The 16,748-nt window shown below is 38.2% G+C and overlaps 1 protein-coding gene across 1 annotated transcript; it reads left to right on the top strand.

Annotated features, from left to right (window-relative positions):
• Window positions 1-3,660: 3,660 nt before the first annotated feature.
• ifih1 (interferon induced with helicase C domain 1) lies at window positions 3,661-16,139 on the top strand. Its single transcript, XM_062431228.1, has 16 exons — window positions 3,661-4,189; window positions 5,288-5,459; window positions 6,402-6,509; window positions 6,966-7,031; window positions 8,901-9,127; window positions 9,816-10,026; window positions 11,083-11,300; window positions 12,024-12,125; window positions 12,228-12,351; window positions 12,477-12,692; window positions 13,383-13,639; window positions 13,732-13,881; window positions 13,983-14,144; window positions 14,242-14,435; window positions 14,605-14,698; window positions 15,189-16,139. The coding sequence occupies exons 1-16, from the start codon at window positions 3,752-3,754 to the stop codon at window positions 15,387-15,389; spliced, it is 2,940 nt and encodes a 979-aa protein (XP_062287212.1). The 5' UTR covers window positions 3,661-3,751; the 3' UTR covers window positions 15,390-16,139.
• Window positions 16,140-16,748: the final 609 nt, after the last annotated feature.

Raw genomic sequence — 16,748 nt, 5'->3', positions numbered from 1 at the left:
TCTGTTTTTTAATGAACACATTTAGAACTAGAAGCTTCCCTGTACAAACACAGGTGGATCTGTTGGGCATTGAGCAGTCACTAAAGCAGTTTTGGATCCAGTGCCTTCTTCACTGCTGGTGCTGTCCAACCCGGATTTATCCTTCTGGTGCAGGGATTGAAGCACCTGTTTTCAAGCCTGGTCCTCCCACCTTTAGCTATCACTGCCCCTTATCTGAATTTCTACAGAGGGCAGCTCACTGTCACCACTCACTGCCAAATTGACCCTAGACACGGGGTAGTACAGCTGTTCACTCAGCTTCCTATACTCCAGTGAAAAGAAAAGTAGAGACAAACGATGCGATTTAAGATTGTACATGTAAATGGTGGCTAGATGCGACTCACCACTGTTAACATGGCAGGCTGGGTGGACATAGACTTGTCTAGGCAGTTGGCTACCACAGTATGGCACTTGGAAGCAACCCTGCATTGCCTTTTGTCCTCATTGCTATTGTACAGGTATGACCACCTGAAACATGAGCGAGCTTTGTACATTTTACAACCATTTTTTTCCACTTGCTGAAAACTTTGCATAGCACCCAACAGTAAGGCACGGACATGGCCATATGTGGAAGGGAGGCAGTCTTCTTGTTTTAGATCAGTTCGTTTTAAATTCAGCTAGACCTACTGTACTGCAACAGTAGCTTCTAGCCAGAATCATGACATGGCACACCCTACAAAAAGTTTTTCATTTACTTAACTTTACAAAGAAATTTTCAAAAGATCTTCCCTGATGCTAGTGTACAGTGAACACATTGCTGTTAGAGCTCATTTGTGTCTGAAGCCTGTGGGGGACATACATTGGCCTGAGACTGTATATGATAATGAATGGACTATATAAACTATTTTCTGCAGCTATTCATGTAATACAGCATTATTACAAAGGTGTAAGAACAGTTTTCTTATCCTTAGTTCAATGCCGGTTTTCTCTGAAGTGTGACTCAGGGGTTATGGACAATTGCACTGCTATATACAGTACAGTATCAAGTATACTGTAGTTTTCCTCTTTAAACAATGTGCATTATTACTGTGGTCACTGACGTGCACCTACTATATAATGCCACGACAACAGAACACAGCATATAATATATGCAGATAATATAACATGCAGATTTGAGAGTATTCTGCTGTTATCCCAGAGCTACTGTAGGCCTCTGACAAACAGGTATGATGTAGGCATTTCTACAGGGCAGTGCATGTGTTTTATATCTATATATTAACTGTTTTGCACCGCTTATGAGCCCAAAGTAGCACATTACAATATTAAATGATGTCAGCATACTTATCTCTTTTTAGGATACACTTGGAAGGGGGGACAGGGATTTGAAACACATGAAAAGTTAATACTTGCGCAAAACAGGCCTGGAAGAGGGTATTGTGCCTATACAATCAATCCAAATACTAAGTCAGCATCTTCATGTATAACTATCTATATATACAGATCATATCACTTCCCTGTACTGTTTTGGTGGCAATGTACATTAAATATAAAATGTTGTTAGATTCTAGAAAATAAATACATCATATTGCCAGATGTAAAAAAAAATATTTTTTTAACTGAGTAAATTATTTTAGAAATTCTCTTGCAAAACAGTAGTACATGTTTGTTTTGAAGCTGTGGGAGCAATAAATGAAAACACACTTATTGCTGAGTGACTGGCTTTACCATTTTTTAAGCCTACATGGACATATGTGTGTACTGTAATAGATTAGACTTGATATGAATTGTTGTGGTGGCTTGGTGAACAGGTGTCCTGTCCTGTCCAGGCCAGGGATTACTCTGTTATATATTATTTTTGCTTAAGCAGTTGATCAGTTGTTGGGTGGGATTTGAGGATAAGTTGTTGTCAAGGGACCCAGAATTTCTAGCTGTGACCCTGACCATGTGCTAACCCCACAATAATTGATATCACCACTGCAGAATTAACCTTTAGTATGAATTGAGAGAACAACATATATTTATTTATCAAAATTAGATACAAATTAGGCTATGTGTGGTATAATACAGAGTGTCCACAAAGTCTCTTTACAATTTAAAAAATGAATTACAAAAGACATTGATGAGATATGTTAATCAGATTTGTTCTATGTACTCAGTGTTTTTAATCACATTGCATTTGTGTATCGTGTATCGAACAAAGATACAGGACATCAACGACCAGAAGCAAAAGATCACTGATGCCATTGCCACCATTGTTGAGGCTATGCTACAGCTAACATGGCAAGAAATCGAGTACCGTCTTGATGTGCTTCGTGCAACTAATGGTGCCCATATAGAGGTGTATTAAATGATTACATTTCCACATATTTGTCTATTCATTTGCTTTTGTAATACATTTGTTAAATTGTAAAGAAACTTTAAGGACACCCTGTATAAACATAACTAAAAATCAATTGTACTTTGTACTCTAGCTTAGGGGTAGCAAGTACAGTCTATCTCAAGGATTTGCTCACAGGAGTTTGAGCTTCACCAGCTACATCGGTAAGAATGTAGAAGGGACAACTGATGTGTCTGTTCAAGCCATTTATTGCCACACATGTAGCAAAACAGGAAATGAGGCATGTGATGTTCATGGTTTTCTGAAAATGATAAACAGAAAAACAGAAGAATCAATTTGCAGTTAACCAATATGACATCACACAATTAGATACCTAACAAATAGTGAATATTGGTACTCAGAGGTGAGGGGTAGGCCTAGCACTGTTAAAATTACATCATAGTGAAACATTACATTTAACAATTATACAACAAAAGAAATTATAAAGTTTCTTATTAGGTGATGATGAATTAACCATTACAGAGAATGAATCTTGTGCACTGTACATTTACAATACTATAAATCTGTAAGCTCAAGGCAAACAGACAAAGTCACCATTATAGCATTTACCAATATATAGTGGTCAAGCATTTGATCACATTCAAGCTACATTAATCTATAAATAATCATTAAACTACAACATATGAAGACCATAATAAAACTTACTTGAGTCATGCACAACCATAGATGTGTATCTGAAGCACAAGTACACACCTATGGTAAGCCCTCACATGTTGTTAGTGCTGATGCCAGGCAGAACAAAGGTCAATGGGCGGGATATATGGCCATGATTAGGAGTGAGTGAGCTCGGGTAAGAAGAGGTGAATCCACACCAAGGATGTAAGCAGAGGACTGCTTAATAGTATGGCTCTATTCTACTAAGCATATCAGAAAACACATCAGAAATACAATAAAAGCAGGGGTGAAAGGAGTTGAGGTGAGACCTTTGTACTAAAGCTACAATCAGAACAACACAATTAAACATTTTGCATTGACCATTTTTTAAACTAAAATATATTACTAATTTAAAATATATTAGAAAACATGCATACAAACAACATCAAAAGGGGAGTTTTATTCCCTACTTAGTAATACTGATGTTTGATGTCTCAATATGTCGTTTTGTGTTCATCAATAGAAATCAGCTGTAAATGCCTCAGATTGCATAAAAATGGTTGTAGGGCTTGAGATCATCTCTGTTCCAATGCTGACATCTAGTGGGCCTTTTAATTTTCTGCTTTCGAGTTCTGGAGAAACGAAACTGAAAGTTTCATTTTACTCGATACATAAACAGTGAGTCAGTCTCTGTTCTGCCACTGTTTTTTAACGACAGCGGGTCCAGACTGTAGTTCGTGTAGTAGGCTAGTTGTATCAGTCTGATCGGTTGGGCGAGAAATGGAAGATGATAAACAAAATACCGTGTGGGAAAATCTCATTGAGGATTTTAGGCCTAGGCTGCGAAAACTTATAGTGGTGGAGCAGGTCCTAGATCACGTATATTTCATTAAAGACGACCAAAAGGATAAGATCCGTCAAAAGGCTAGGACCGAGGGTGACACTGTGGCCGCGAATCTCCTTATTGACGCAGTCATCAAGAAGCCACACGAACAGGGCTGGTTCACTGCGTTTATTGTCGCCTTGAAACAAGCAGGTTGTCTGCTGGCAGCGGACTACGTTCAGGCCAAACTCCCAGAGCCAGAAGAGGAGGCCGAGAATGACTACTGCGTGCAACTTATTCACTTACTGTATCCCAGTCTTATTGACATGCAGACAGATGCGGTGTGCCTACATTGTCAGGGGGACGAACTACTCACCCAGGAAGACGCCGACATTGTAAGTAGGCCTATAGTTGTAAAAAAAAAAAAAAAATCCACAGCTGACACATTTCATTTGGAGTTCATCACGATCCAATAAGGATATAATAACGTCTCAAATGGCCAAAACATGAAATTAGTGTAATAAATATCACTTGTATGTACATGCTCAGTGTATGTTTTTCAGTTCATCATTAAAGGGCTGTTTTTCAAGTTTGTTTTAACAATTGTGAAGTGGCCAAATGAATACTAGGTAGGTTTTACTTTCGATAATCATTCTACCTGTTACTGGCCATTAGAGGATCCTTTCACAACGCACTTTCAATGTAAGTGATGAAGGACAAAATTCACAACCCTCCTTTATTCTATTCTGTAATCTATTTAGTTTAGAGTTGGAAAGTAATTAATTGTTACATTTACTTGCGTTACTGTAATTGAGTAGGTTTTTTGTGCACTTGTAGCTACTTACAAATATGTAATTTTACTTTTACTTAAGTATGTTTTGTTTGAAGTATTGTACTTAAATCACATCCGTTACTGAGTTATACCCCCCACCCCCCGTTAAAAAAGTAACTTAGTAATTTTTAAAACCTGCAAAACTACTTTTTACTTTTACTTGACTACATTTTTAGAACAGTACTTTTACTTTACTTTACTTAAAATGTAGTCAAAGTAGTGCTACTTTGACTTGAGTAGAATATTTCAGTACTCTTTCCACCACTGTTTAAAAAGTTTATCTGAAGCTAATTTGAAGCTTCAACCGTTCAAATGGGACACATCAAGTAGTCAAATCAAAGTTTTTCTTTTTGTTACTATTCTTCCACCACAGCTCAACAGGGAAACTCTGTCTGAGAAAATACAAAGAGGGAAATTGATGCTAAAATGACTTTAAATGTGGCAGGTAGGCTATAGCCAGTATGAACAGGATGAATCATTATCATTACAGCAAGGATTTTAAGACAGACTTGAATAATGGTGAACCTATCCTTTAGGTCATGAGAACTGATTATTTGATCATTGACCACAAGATGGCAGACAAGTGCACTAATTTTTTTTGCAGAGCACAGTGCTTGACTCTGAATGCATGACCAGTTTACTCATAATGTTCATCTATTAGGTTAACACTGAATCGAAAAACAGAGGATCCAGGAACGGAGCTCGTGAACTTCTGAGAAGAATTGTGAGAAATCGACCAGGATGGTTCTCTAAATTTCTCAATATTCTGCGAGTAACTGAACACAAGGACCTTTACCAGCTGACTGGAGGGTCACCTGAAAGTGACATGCAAGGTGACTAACAGGAGCACATACCCATCACAGGGAATACCATTAAGCAGTCTTGAGGCACATATAGGCTCTGCAGTGCTTACAGTGTCTTTATTACAGCTGTATTAGATTATACATTTAGGGGAAATTCAGAGTTTGAAGTAGTACTCTAAGTACCAATTAAGCAATGTAAAACTACTCCATTGCAAATTGAAGTCATTAGTATTAAAGTATTAGTAGCAAAATGTTCTTAAAGTATTGTAGTAAAAACAGTGGTTTGGTCCCTGTGGCTGAAAAATGTCATAATTAGTTTATTAATACTGAGGCATCAGTGTTTAAGCAGCATGTAACTGTTGTAGCATCTGGAGATGACGTGGGTTTGAACTGCCTTATATAAAGTTAGGTAGCTTAGTCCATTGGTTCCCAACCTAGGGGTCAGGCCCATCTAAAGCGTCACCAGATAAATCTGAGGGATTGTAAGATGATTCATGAGAAACGAAAGAAGTTCTGATACACACATCTATATTCAGTTTTTTTTTCTCTGATCTTAGATTTCATTTACTGAAATTAGACCATGAGAGAAAATTAGAGGGAAAAATCAAGATTTGGTTGAGCTGTCAACAACTCATAGATATCTGAAATGTGACCCCAACTACAAAATGCACTGTAAGACTAAGTCTAAAGCCAAAAAGGTTGGAAACCACTGATTTCATTTTTGTAATGTGTTGTATTGTAAAAACGTGTTATATTATCCATGGTGTCAAGTAGTAGTGGAGTAGAAAATACAATATTTATCTAAATATAGTGAAAGAGAAGTTAAAGTAATATAAATTAGTAGTGTGAGGACCTCACCACTGTAGAGATTAATTAATTAACTAGAGTTTTATGAGCAATTATAAGTACAAGCTACAGATATTACTGTGGGTTTGGTTAAATGTGATTTTTCTTCTGTTTTTTCTCTGACAGATGAGCCTTCAGGAAGTAGTTCTGCCTCAAAGGAGAGTACAGCAAGAGTTGAAGGCTCTAGTACTCCAGAATCTAAGGACACCAGCATGACCACGGAGGAAACCACAGGTCTTACAGGGCAACTCTGTTTTAATGATCAGTAAAAATATATACATATGGATGTCAGTGATACTAGCTGACAGCAGTGAAGGAAGATCCAGATTGAGTACTGAACAAATTAAGTCAAATAACTGAATTTGGAGGTTTATACTGCACAGTAGGAGACTAAAAGATCAGTTATCACCTACACCCATTTCTCTCTTACTCTAAGTGATGTCTTTCCATTTTTCAGATCATATGCAGAAAAAACTGCCCATAGCCATGTCTATGGACTATGTTTATCCTGAATAGCTTGGATGTTGCTACAGGAAAGAATTTCTCAAATAAAGAGGATGAGTGTTAAAATAGGCCTTTCGGTAATTTGTATATCCAACACAGTGTACAAGGTTAAGATGTATTTCCTTCCTTTCTTGTCTGTTTTACTTTTCCAGTGATTTTTTAATATTTTGTATGATGTCTTCCCAGACCTCTACAATGGAGAAAACTCTGACTCCAAACAACTGCCAAACAGCTCTGAGCCCTCACAGCCAGGTGGGACTGATTCACCCTCGCTCACCCCTTGATACTGTTGATGTTCTTAAAGTATTTAAAGCATGTTACTTATCTGCAGTAGGTATTTGTAGCTTGTTCTTGTTCTCCCCCAGTCAGCTGCACCCAAAAAACAAAATCAAGTCATAGCAATAAAGATGTACATCAGATCTGTTGATGCCTTATAGTATGGTAAAGCAAAAACGAGTGTGTTGCAAGTGGAAAATGTATCCATCCTGCCTGCATGACACCAAAGAATATGTTCCATGTGTGTACAGTGATGAAACACACAGAGGTTAAAGAAAGTATGGCACAACCAGTGCTTCAAATGAAAACCACATGTTGACTGTAAAGAAATGTAAAAGAAAAGTTTAATTCAAGCCATTGTGCATTGAAGCCTTCCTCTACATCTCTAGGCTTATATAACGCCTCTTAGTATTTCAATAGCTAATGCATCAGCTGTATCTCTCTTTGCATTTTTCTCACATAAAGTGCCTTGCTGACATTGCAGTCACATAATAAAGGCTTATTTTGTGGATAATCACACCAAAACAGAGACGTTGCACGAAAGTTGATGCATGTGGACTAATAAGACAGTTAAAATGATTATGTGAAATGAGGAACTACAGGAAGTATAATTTATTTTCTCCTAAATGAAAGCCGTAAAATTAGTTGCATGTGTTGAGTTATGCGTGAGTCTTCTGAAATGAATCACTGAGTCAAACAGAAAAGTAGGCCTGTTGGTTTATTGTTCTTATTGGAGCATGGCTGATTGTTGACTTCTCTAATGCCTTTAGCGTCTGGGAACTGCTGGTTAAAGTTCAAGGGGCTTTACAAACCATAATTTACTTCTTGCTGTTGTTGAAGCTCTATCTTACCGTCAGCTCAGACTTGTATTTACTCACATGTTAGTCCATGAAGTTGTTTAAAACAGCACTTTAACCTCTGACATACAAAGTCTGAGAAGGAAAATTAAAAGTTGTCTACACTGAGAAAAATAACTTTCTGGTGGTTTGAACTCCTAACTGTGAGAAATTTAGAGTTGAAGGGAAAGGTTTACAGAAAGGGGCTTTCATGCACATTGTACGATTGTGTGTTATCCCCACCCTAGACATAGCAAATTAGTCAAAGCCACCAACTTCAAGTCTGATTAAAGTGTATCATAGTAAGTCTGCTGTCCTTGCACACAGCAAAGTAAGAAAAAATGCTGGCATAATACAGACAAGGGACACAACAGCATTATCAAAATGACGTGATCAAAATATATGCTTCAAATAAGCTGAGAAAATAGAGATGATTGATACAGCAGATGTTAGCTTGTGCAAAGAAATACAGTGCCTGATGTTTGATTTTTTTTGGAAAATATGGCTTATATTCCTGTTTTATGTTAATTTCAGTTTTGGATTAGTAATGATGTTGTAAAGCCAGATTACATTTATTTATTTGTACTTGTACAATAACATATGGTGTGCATACTGACATTTAGTTTTTTTGGACATTATGGTTTGGATTAAGCTTCAGAGACAAGATATATAGTGCACAGTGTTCCTATCTTAACAGCCAAAGACGGTTTTATACAGTAGGTGCTCTACTCAGTGCTTATGTTTGGAGGGAGATCTGAAGTTTTCTGGTGGTTTAACAATGGAATTGCAAAAAAGAAAAGAAAAACTGCTCAGTGTTTATGTTTTAAATATAAAACATGAATTCCACAAATTCAGTGTGAATGTTTATTTTTTTAATAGCAGCATTAAGAAGGCATTCCACTTTAAGACCAAACCACACACAATGACAAACCCAGTCTTTTCCTGCTGGTAATGCCTGTAATTGTGGGTTGCTGACATGGACTGAAGTTTTATCTGCTCTGCATTACAGATGGAACTGACTCAGTAGCGGCAGCTGGAGGCTCAGAAAAAGCTGATATTGTTCTTCGAGATTATCAGATGGAAGTAGCTAGACCTGCCCTGGAGGGGAAAAACATCATCATATGCCTCCCGACAGGAAGTGGTAAAACCAGAGTTGCAGTTTATATTACCAAAAAACATCTGGACTGCAGGAGGACTGCAGGGCAATCAGGAAAAGTGGTCATCCTGGTGAACAAGGTACTACAGCCCAAGTCTGGTATACTCCAACTTATAGCTATGCACTGTTATGTTGACCTACTTCTGTCCTTTCCATATCCAAAGAAAACATTCTATCTTTCAATTTGCACATGTGGGTCAGCTCACCACAAATTGCATGCCATAAGGTTTAGATATTCCCCCGCACTTTGTTACAATTTGGCATGTATGGGATCTGCTCTGCACTGGAAAAAATCACTACTCCTTTTCGGATTAAAGGTTTTCCAGCTATAAAACTGTACTGTTGAGTTTTAAAACAGCTTGAGAATAGGTGATAATCATCATAGTGATTCATTCTTTAGTACTGGAAAGACCAGCATCATAACCTTGTTAGCCATGTCCCTGCAGAAAGAGGAGTGTCTTCCCTGATCCTTGAACAATGAACAACAAAATATTCAAAATTTTTACACAACTTATTTGAAACCTCGCTGCAGCCAGAGTGAAAAACAAGTCAAGGACATATTTATCTGTGCCAGACGATGTATGACAATAAAGTCATAACACTGAAATTATGGTGATCATGAACAAACTCTACCTTAAAGCATTAGGAGCAGTGTAGTAATAGAAGTAATGCAGACATTTCTTCATTTCTTATTGCCAGTTTTTTCAAAATATTCTTGACTCTCTAGCTTCCGCATTATAACACTGAATGTGCTCTGGTGTCCTGCAGATTCCTCTTGTTGAGCAGCATTATTCCGCAGAGTTCCTTCCATTTCTGAAGCACACATCTAAAGTGGAGAGAGTGAGCGGAGACTCCCAGCTCAAAATCTCTTTCACAGAAATCGTGAAGAAAAATGATGTCATCATTTGTACAGCCCAGATTCTGGAGAACTACTTGGAGAGGTCCAACAAAGGAGACGACGAAGGAGTGGATCTAAAAGGTTAGATTTTCCTTGTGGGTTGTCCCACACTGTAGTAAAAAGAATCCAACATGACAACACAAGAGTGTAAATACATTTTATTTTCTCAATAATGTCGTCTTCTTGAACAAATAATCATTGAAAGTGAAATAAAGTCATAAAACCTGTACATTAAAAAAAAAAGTCTTCATAAAATCTTAAGCTAAAATCCATCCAGGCTTAAACCACACACACTGACAGGTTTTGTAATAGAAAGCCACCCAGAGGACACGTAGCATCTCCCTTGATGATACCTGACAGGATCTTGTCAAAGTCTTCCGGCTCTGCTGTTCACTCTTGTTGGCACTCACCAGTCCAAGGTGGAATAGCCACCTCAGTGGAACATATGCTGTTTGTTGAAACGCCTGAAAGCGTGTGCTTCTTGTTTTTTTCCTATCTCCTGCTTTCCAGGCCACACGTCTGTTCAAGCCATCAGTGTGTGGCTGATCAAATTCACATGAGAGCTTCTATCACCAACAGGCCATCAAGCTGCTCCTCTCCATATTCTACTCCTCCAGGGACACATTTGTATCACTCTGGTTAAACTTGTAGATGTGAATGACTATAATTCACACTTTAGTGTTAGTCGAAATTAGTCGAAGGTATTTTTATAAGTAAACAGTTTTCCAGCATATGTCATTGTGTGGCTTAAACTGCTGTGTCAGGTTCCTAGAAAAGTGCAGGTTTGTGTGGGAGGAACAGGGGGATGCTATAATCTGTGAGTGAAAATCATCTCTATTTATTCAAGAAACATAAATAGAATAAAAATAGCACTGCTTGGTAGAGAAAATTGTAGTCTTTGTTGCAACTCTTGTTGTATTCTCTCTGACAATAATGGTACAGTGGGAAAAGCAGAAATGTAAATATTACAGCAAGTCACATCTTTACGAAATATTCTTACTAAAGAAGAACTGGACAATCACTCATTATTTATTCTCCTTTTTTCCTTCACGTTGCTTTCTACATTATTATCCATAGTCTAATTTGCATCACGTACATTAATGTATATGTTTGTTGTCCTGTCTTGTCCTCATGTAGATCTGACACTGATTGTAATAGATGAGTGTCACCACACTCAGAAGGGAGGAGTCTACAACCACATAATGATGCGCTACCTGAAGCAGAAGCATAAGAACAAAAGGCTGAAGAAGGAGCAGAAGACGCCTGTGCCTCTCCCTCAGATCCTGGGCCTGACTGCGTCACCCGGGGTTGGAGGAGCCACAAAAATGGATAAAGCTGAGGACCACATTCTGCGTGTAAATACCATTCTCAGCATTTCATACACATCGACAGTATGTTGAAGAAAAATGATCAGGCTAATGAGTTTGATGAAGTGATGCACTGATGAATCTGCGAAGTCTGGTCAGTGATAGGGAGGTGGTGGTTTGCACAAAACAGCATTGAGAAAGCACTAAAGCAGAGAGGGAGAAAACATACTTAAAGGACGGCTGCAATATGACTGGCTGACAAAGAATGTGTGTAACCCGTGCTATTGGTTAGATGTGACCAGGCGATGTGAACAGCTGACGTCATAATTGATGACCCAGACATGACAGCAAGGAAATTATGAGCTGTGCTATAGACTAGAGACATGAGCAGGCAAAAAGATGGTCTTCCTGACTAAACTTTCGCTAAGCTTCATATTCATATGACATGCTTAACATCCTTTTTTTTCTTTAGTTCTACTATTTCATGGAACTTGTTCATCATTTGTTCATCTACATCCTGTTCCAGTTTATCCGTCTTAGTCACCTAGGACCCTGCTGACCCAGCCGAAGCTGTTTCTAATGTTCCACACTGTCCCGGCACAAGCCACAGCCATAAACTTTCCTACTGCCATAGACGTTAAAAAATGAAAAGAAGGTTTTGGTTTTAACACTGTGTTGGACATGTAGAAATTTGATACAAATAGTGCATGTCACTCAGATAGTGATGGATGCTTTTGATAAATTCACTGTAAATCTGTGTCTCTTTCACAGATTTGTGCAAACTTGGATGCTTCCAAAATCATGACAAGGAGCCTTGGAAAACACAAAAAGGAGATAGACAAGATAATTGTAACAGTTGAAGACAGAAAAGAGGTACATTTGTTTCATGGTAACTTTTAAACACAGTTTGGACATTCCACTGAAGATGTGGCATTAAGAGTGTTATATGTTTGATCCGCCAAATGTGTTTTTTAGGATCCTTTTGGGGATGTAATCAAAAAAATTATGAATGCCATTCATACCCATGCTGAGCTGTTCCCCACTTGTGAACTTGGCTCTCAGAATTATGAACAGTGGGTTGTTCAAAAAGAACGAACAGGTGAGCACAAATTTTTATCTTCACAGAAACTAATCCTTTGTTCCTTCCCTTTTGGTTTTTGTTTTTGTTATAACAAACTGCCTGGCTTATAGGGATCTAACAAAAATGTGTTTCAATCATTTTAGCTGCAAAGGAGGAAGATCAGAAAGTTCGGGTTTGTGCAGAGCACCTTAGACAGTACAGCGAGGGTCTGCAACTCAGCAACACCATTCGCATGTGTGATGCCTTCAGTTTCCTGAACAAATACCACGAGGAGGAGAAGAAGAGAAAAACAACCCCAGATGATGAGATTGCCATACAAATTACAGACACAGAGAGATTTCTCCTCAAATTGTTTGACGGTATTGTAGTATTTGTACAAGCCCATTGAATATTTATACTACTGAGAAAATTGAAACTAAGTAGTTCTTGACTTAATTATCTATACTGTTATATGCCCTGTAGCATTGTGAAGCAAGAGTCTAACATTTTTGCTTTTTTGATAACCTGCTGAGAGTTAGAAGATCCATTCCACATTCAGTCACTGCACAGTGAGGCTACAGCCAGCAGCTGCTAAGCTTAGCACAGAGACTGGAATTTGGGTGAAACTGTCCAAATGTAACTAAATCCACCTACTAGCACCTTTACACATTATATTTCATGTCTTTAATTCTGAATCGTAGAAGAGGAAAGTTTCAGTTTTACACTATCAAGTTGAAGGGTAAGGGTTGTCTTTCATTTTACTCCTCCTTCATTATATTCCTGTTCCCAGCCAAGAAAAAGACCAAGTCAGTTTTTGGACAGATTAAAAAATGACATTGTGAGTTAAACAGCTTTAAAGGATGCAGTTAGGCAGATTTTGGCTAGCCCTTTTTGCTAGGCTTAGCTAACAGGTTTTTGGCTTTAGCCATATATTTACTGGACAGATTATGAAAAGGTTGAATCAATCTTCTCTCCTAACTCCTAAGTCAATAAGCACATTTCCCAAAACTATTCCTTTAACGTTTAAAATGATACACAGTATTCACTCATTTGAAAACTATGTCCTGCAGAGAACAAGGAAGAGCTGAAGAAGCTCGCAGAGAATCCAGAGTATGAAAATGACAGCCTGTCAAAACTAAGAGCAAAAATTCTGCATGAGTTCAGCAGCAGGGATCAAGCCAGAGGGATCATTTTCACCAAGACACGTCGCAGTGCCATTGCTCTAAGTCAGTGGGTGCAGGAAAACCCCAAGTTTGCTGACATTGGAGTGAAAGCTGCACATGTCATTGGAGGAGGAGACCAGAGTGTAGTTAAACCAATGACAGCTGTGAGTACACATTTCAGGAACTACAGTTTCTCCCTCTCCCTCTAGCATCCAATGTACACTTAACCTTCTTGTTGTAAATGTGTGTTAATCAGGCAGAACAAAGGGATGTTTTGAGCAAATTCGGCACTGGCGACGTCAACTTGCTGATTGCTACCACAGTGGCAGAGGAAGGTTTGGACATACCAGCATGCAATTTTGTTATCCGATATGGTCTTGTGACCAATGAGATCGCTATGATTCAGGTCAGTGATGTCACACAATTACTTGTATGTTCAGTAATTAACGTACTATTTACTGCATTAAAGCAAACATTAAACATCCACACTATCATTACCTTCTGCAGGCTCAAGGCAGAGGAAGAGCTGAGGACAGCAGTTACACTCTGGTGGAGGTGAAGGGGTCTGGGGTGGCTGAAAGGGAGTGTGTCAATGAGTACCGCACAAAGATGATGCACAAAGCCATTGACAAAATCAGAGCTTTAAATCATGCAGACTATGACAGAAAGGTATGTTCACTTTTCTAACTAGCTTTTCTAACTGAAACCCAAATCGCTGTAAGACTGTTTTAAGTTATGGTTTGGGTTTTTTTCTTTATTTCATCAGATCACAGAGTTTCAAATTCAAGCTATAATGGAGGAGAAAGTCAGAATGATCAAGCAAAAACAGAAAGACATGAAGAGTGAGAACCCGTCTGAACTGAAGTTCAGCTGTCGAGGCTGCAGCAAAGATGTCTGCAGTGGTGAAGACATCCAGATCATTGAAAACATGCACAGAGTCAATGTTTCATCAGAGTTTAGGTACAAATTACAATTAAGAGTTAACTAATATATAATTTCTAATTCTTCCTGTGTATTGATATTAAAACTGCACTATTGATGTATAGTATGGTACTCTTGCTGTGATGATGGAATTCACTGTACAGTACATTTGTCAAAAGTCAAATATAACACAAGTTTCCTTTTACAGTCAACTTTTCATTCAGAGAGAAAACACTTCTCTTCAAGAGCGACTTCTAGATTATGAGACCAACGGCTTCATCGCATGCAAGGAGTGTGGGCAGGTAAATGTATACCAAGCTTTTTGATTAGTTAAAAGAGCAGGCCGCCTTTTTTAGTTCATTAATGAGTGGATGGTTAGTATTTAGAGGGAGTTTGGAGTAGCTGATTTTTAAAACAAACATGGCTCTAGCAATGATGATGACCTGTCAGTCCAGTACATTGATCCAGGCAAAATTATCACGATAACAATCAAATGGATTGCCCAGAAATTTGGTTCAGATATTCACTGTTCCCAGAAGATAAAACCTAATGACCTTAATATTACCATGATTTTTCATTGAGCGCCTGACTTTTCATAAAAAATGTATCATCATTGTACTTCATATATTTTTATTTAAGAGCATGGCTCTAAAATGTAATTAAATCATATTGCCACTTTGCCTCCCAAATCATAATTCAGCCAAGGGCACAAAATGGCACATATCTAAGCATTCTTTTGTGTAGAGTACCACATTAATCCTGTTATGTTTTGTTTTTTTGTTTTTTTTGCAGAGATGGGGTTCAATGATGCTTTACCGCGGGATAGAGTGCCCTTGCCTACATGTGAAAAACTTTGTGGTGGCTACCAATGGAAAGAAGATTAGCAAATGCACCAAGTGGAGTGAGCTTGCCGTCAAGTTTTCAGCTTTTGACTACGCCGAGCATGCCAGCCGGATGGCTGAGAGCTCAGATGATGAAGAAGAAACAGAATGAATTAACACTCTGTAGAACTACAGGCTATTTTCTGTTATATTTTCATCACAATTTTGCAACTTGCAGAGTATGAATCACAATGGTAAATGCAATGCTTCTTATCAGTATGTCATGACAACTGCTGTTTATTGATGTTTTACACCTCTGTCCAGAGAATGTAGATTATTTTCATCATTTTATTGATAACTTCATATGTATATGTAATATATGTAAGATGTGGGATTGTCACAATACACATTTGCACTTATTGCACTGGAGGTTGATTGTTGGTGTGTCTGATGCTATATATGTTTAAATTACTGTTGAAATCTTCAACGGACATGAAAATTTAAGTCTGCATGATTGTTAGACAAATGAACTGGAATGTGTGGAAGTGAAACAACAAAATAAATAATAAAAAAATATATTTTTTCCTCTCAAGCCTCAGTGGTCTCATGAGATGGGAGCCGCTGAGCCTATGATAGCCCCTCAGAGCCCACCTGTCAACACAAAGCCAAACAGGTGCTGGTGATTTTCCATTAAATGCAACTGCTAGTGAGTCACTACTATTGAGCCAGACAGAGCTGCTATTTTTAGATTTTTTTTTTTCTTTTTACATTAGTTTCCTTACAGACACCTGTGTGTGACCTGATTGGGACAAACACATGCAAGTTGTATAGACCTGAAAATGTAAGAGTTTGTTTCCTAACTGGCCACTGATGCTCCTTTGTAAATGTATTGAATGTTTATATAAACGTATACTCTAAATAAGTACTGCCTTTGACTGTAATCTTTGTTGCTTTAAGAAATTTAAAAAAGTCTTGAAGTGAATTGTAAGATGTAGATGAATCACTTTTCCAGTATTCATATATTTGTTGACTGGGTGACTTGCGCCCTTGGTGAAAAAACCACTTCCCAAAAATCAGTAAGTTGTGCGCTCCTAAGTTGAGCAGGCTGCTGACTTCAGGGAGGCATCTCTGTCTGGTTACAGACTCCTCTCAGGAATGCAGCGGGAAGTGTGAGAAGGCTGCTTCAACTAGAGGACGGAGCTCAGTTTTCTTTTGTTGCCACTTGTAAGTTTGGAGTCATTTTTACAAGGTTTTTGTAGTGAGAGTATGTTAGCCAGACTGAATGGCCAAGAAGTGTCATTAAACCTCACCTGATCGACTGTTAAGGATTATCAAAGACTTGAGAGCTGCACGTCGACTTCAACCGCATCATGGTCAGTAATCGATCTACGTTCACCAGCTTCAGTAGTGGAAAAAAGCTTTCAAACGAAAAGAAAATATTTGTAAATACAAGTTGACTCACAGTAGATGTGTGCTGCTCACTGTTTGGATAAATAAATAGGCTTTCATAGTTAAGAACCTGCAGCGTCAG

The sequence above is a fragment of the Scomber scombrus genome, chromosome 13, assembly GCF_963691925.1.
Source record: "Scomber scombrus chromosome 13, fScoSco1.1, whole genome shotgun sequence".
Taxonomy (NCBI): Eukaryota; Metazoa; Chordata; class Actinopteri; order Scombriformes; family Scombridae; genus Scomber; species Scomber scombrus.
The sequence above is the reverse complement of the archived record's forward strand: the minus strand, read 5'-3'. Positions and strand labels throughout refer to the sequence as shown.

Bases quoted from the DNA above. Each gene is read 5' to 3' on its own strand.
- ifih1 (XM_062431228.1), top strand. From the start codon at position 3,752: ATGGAAGATGATAAACAAAATACCGTGTGGGAAAATCTCATTGAGGAT. The intron at 5,460-6,401 runs GTGACTAACAGG...TTTCTCTGACAG, and splicing joins ACCTGAAAGTGACATGCAAG to ATGAGCCTTCAGGAAGTAGT. The intron at 14,699-15,188 runs GTAAATGTATAC...TTTTTTTTGCAG, and splicing joins CATGCAAGGAGTGTGGGCAG to AGATGGGGTTCAATGATGCT.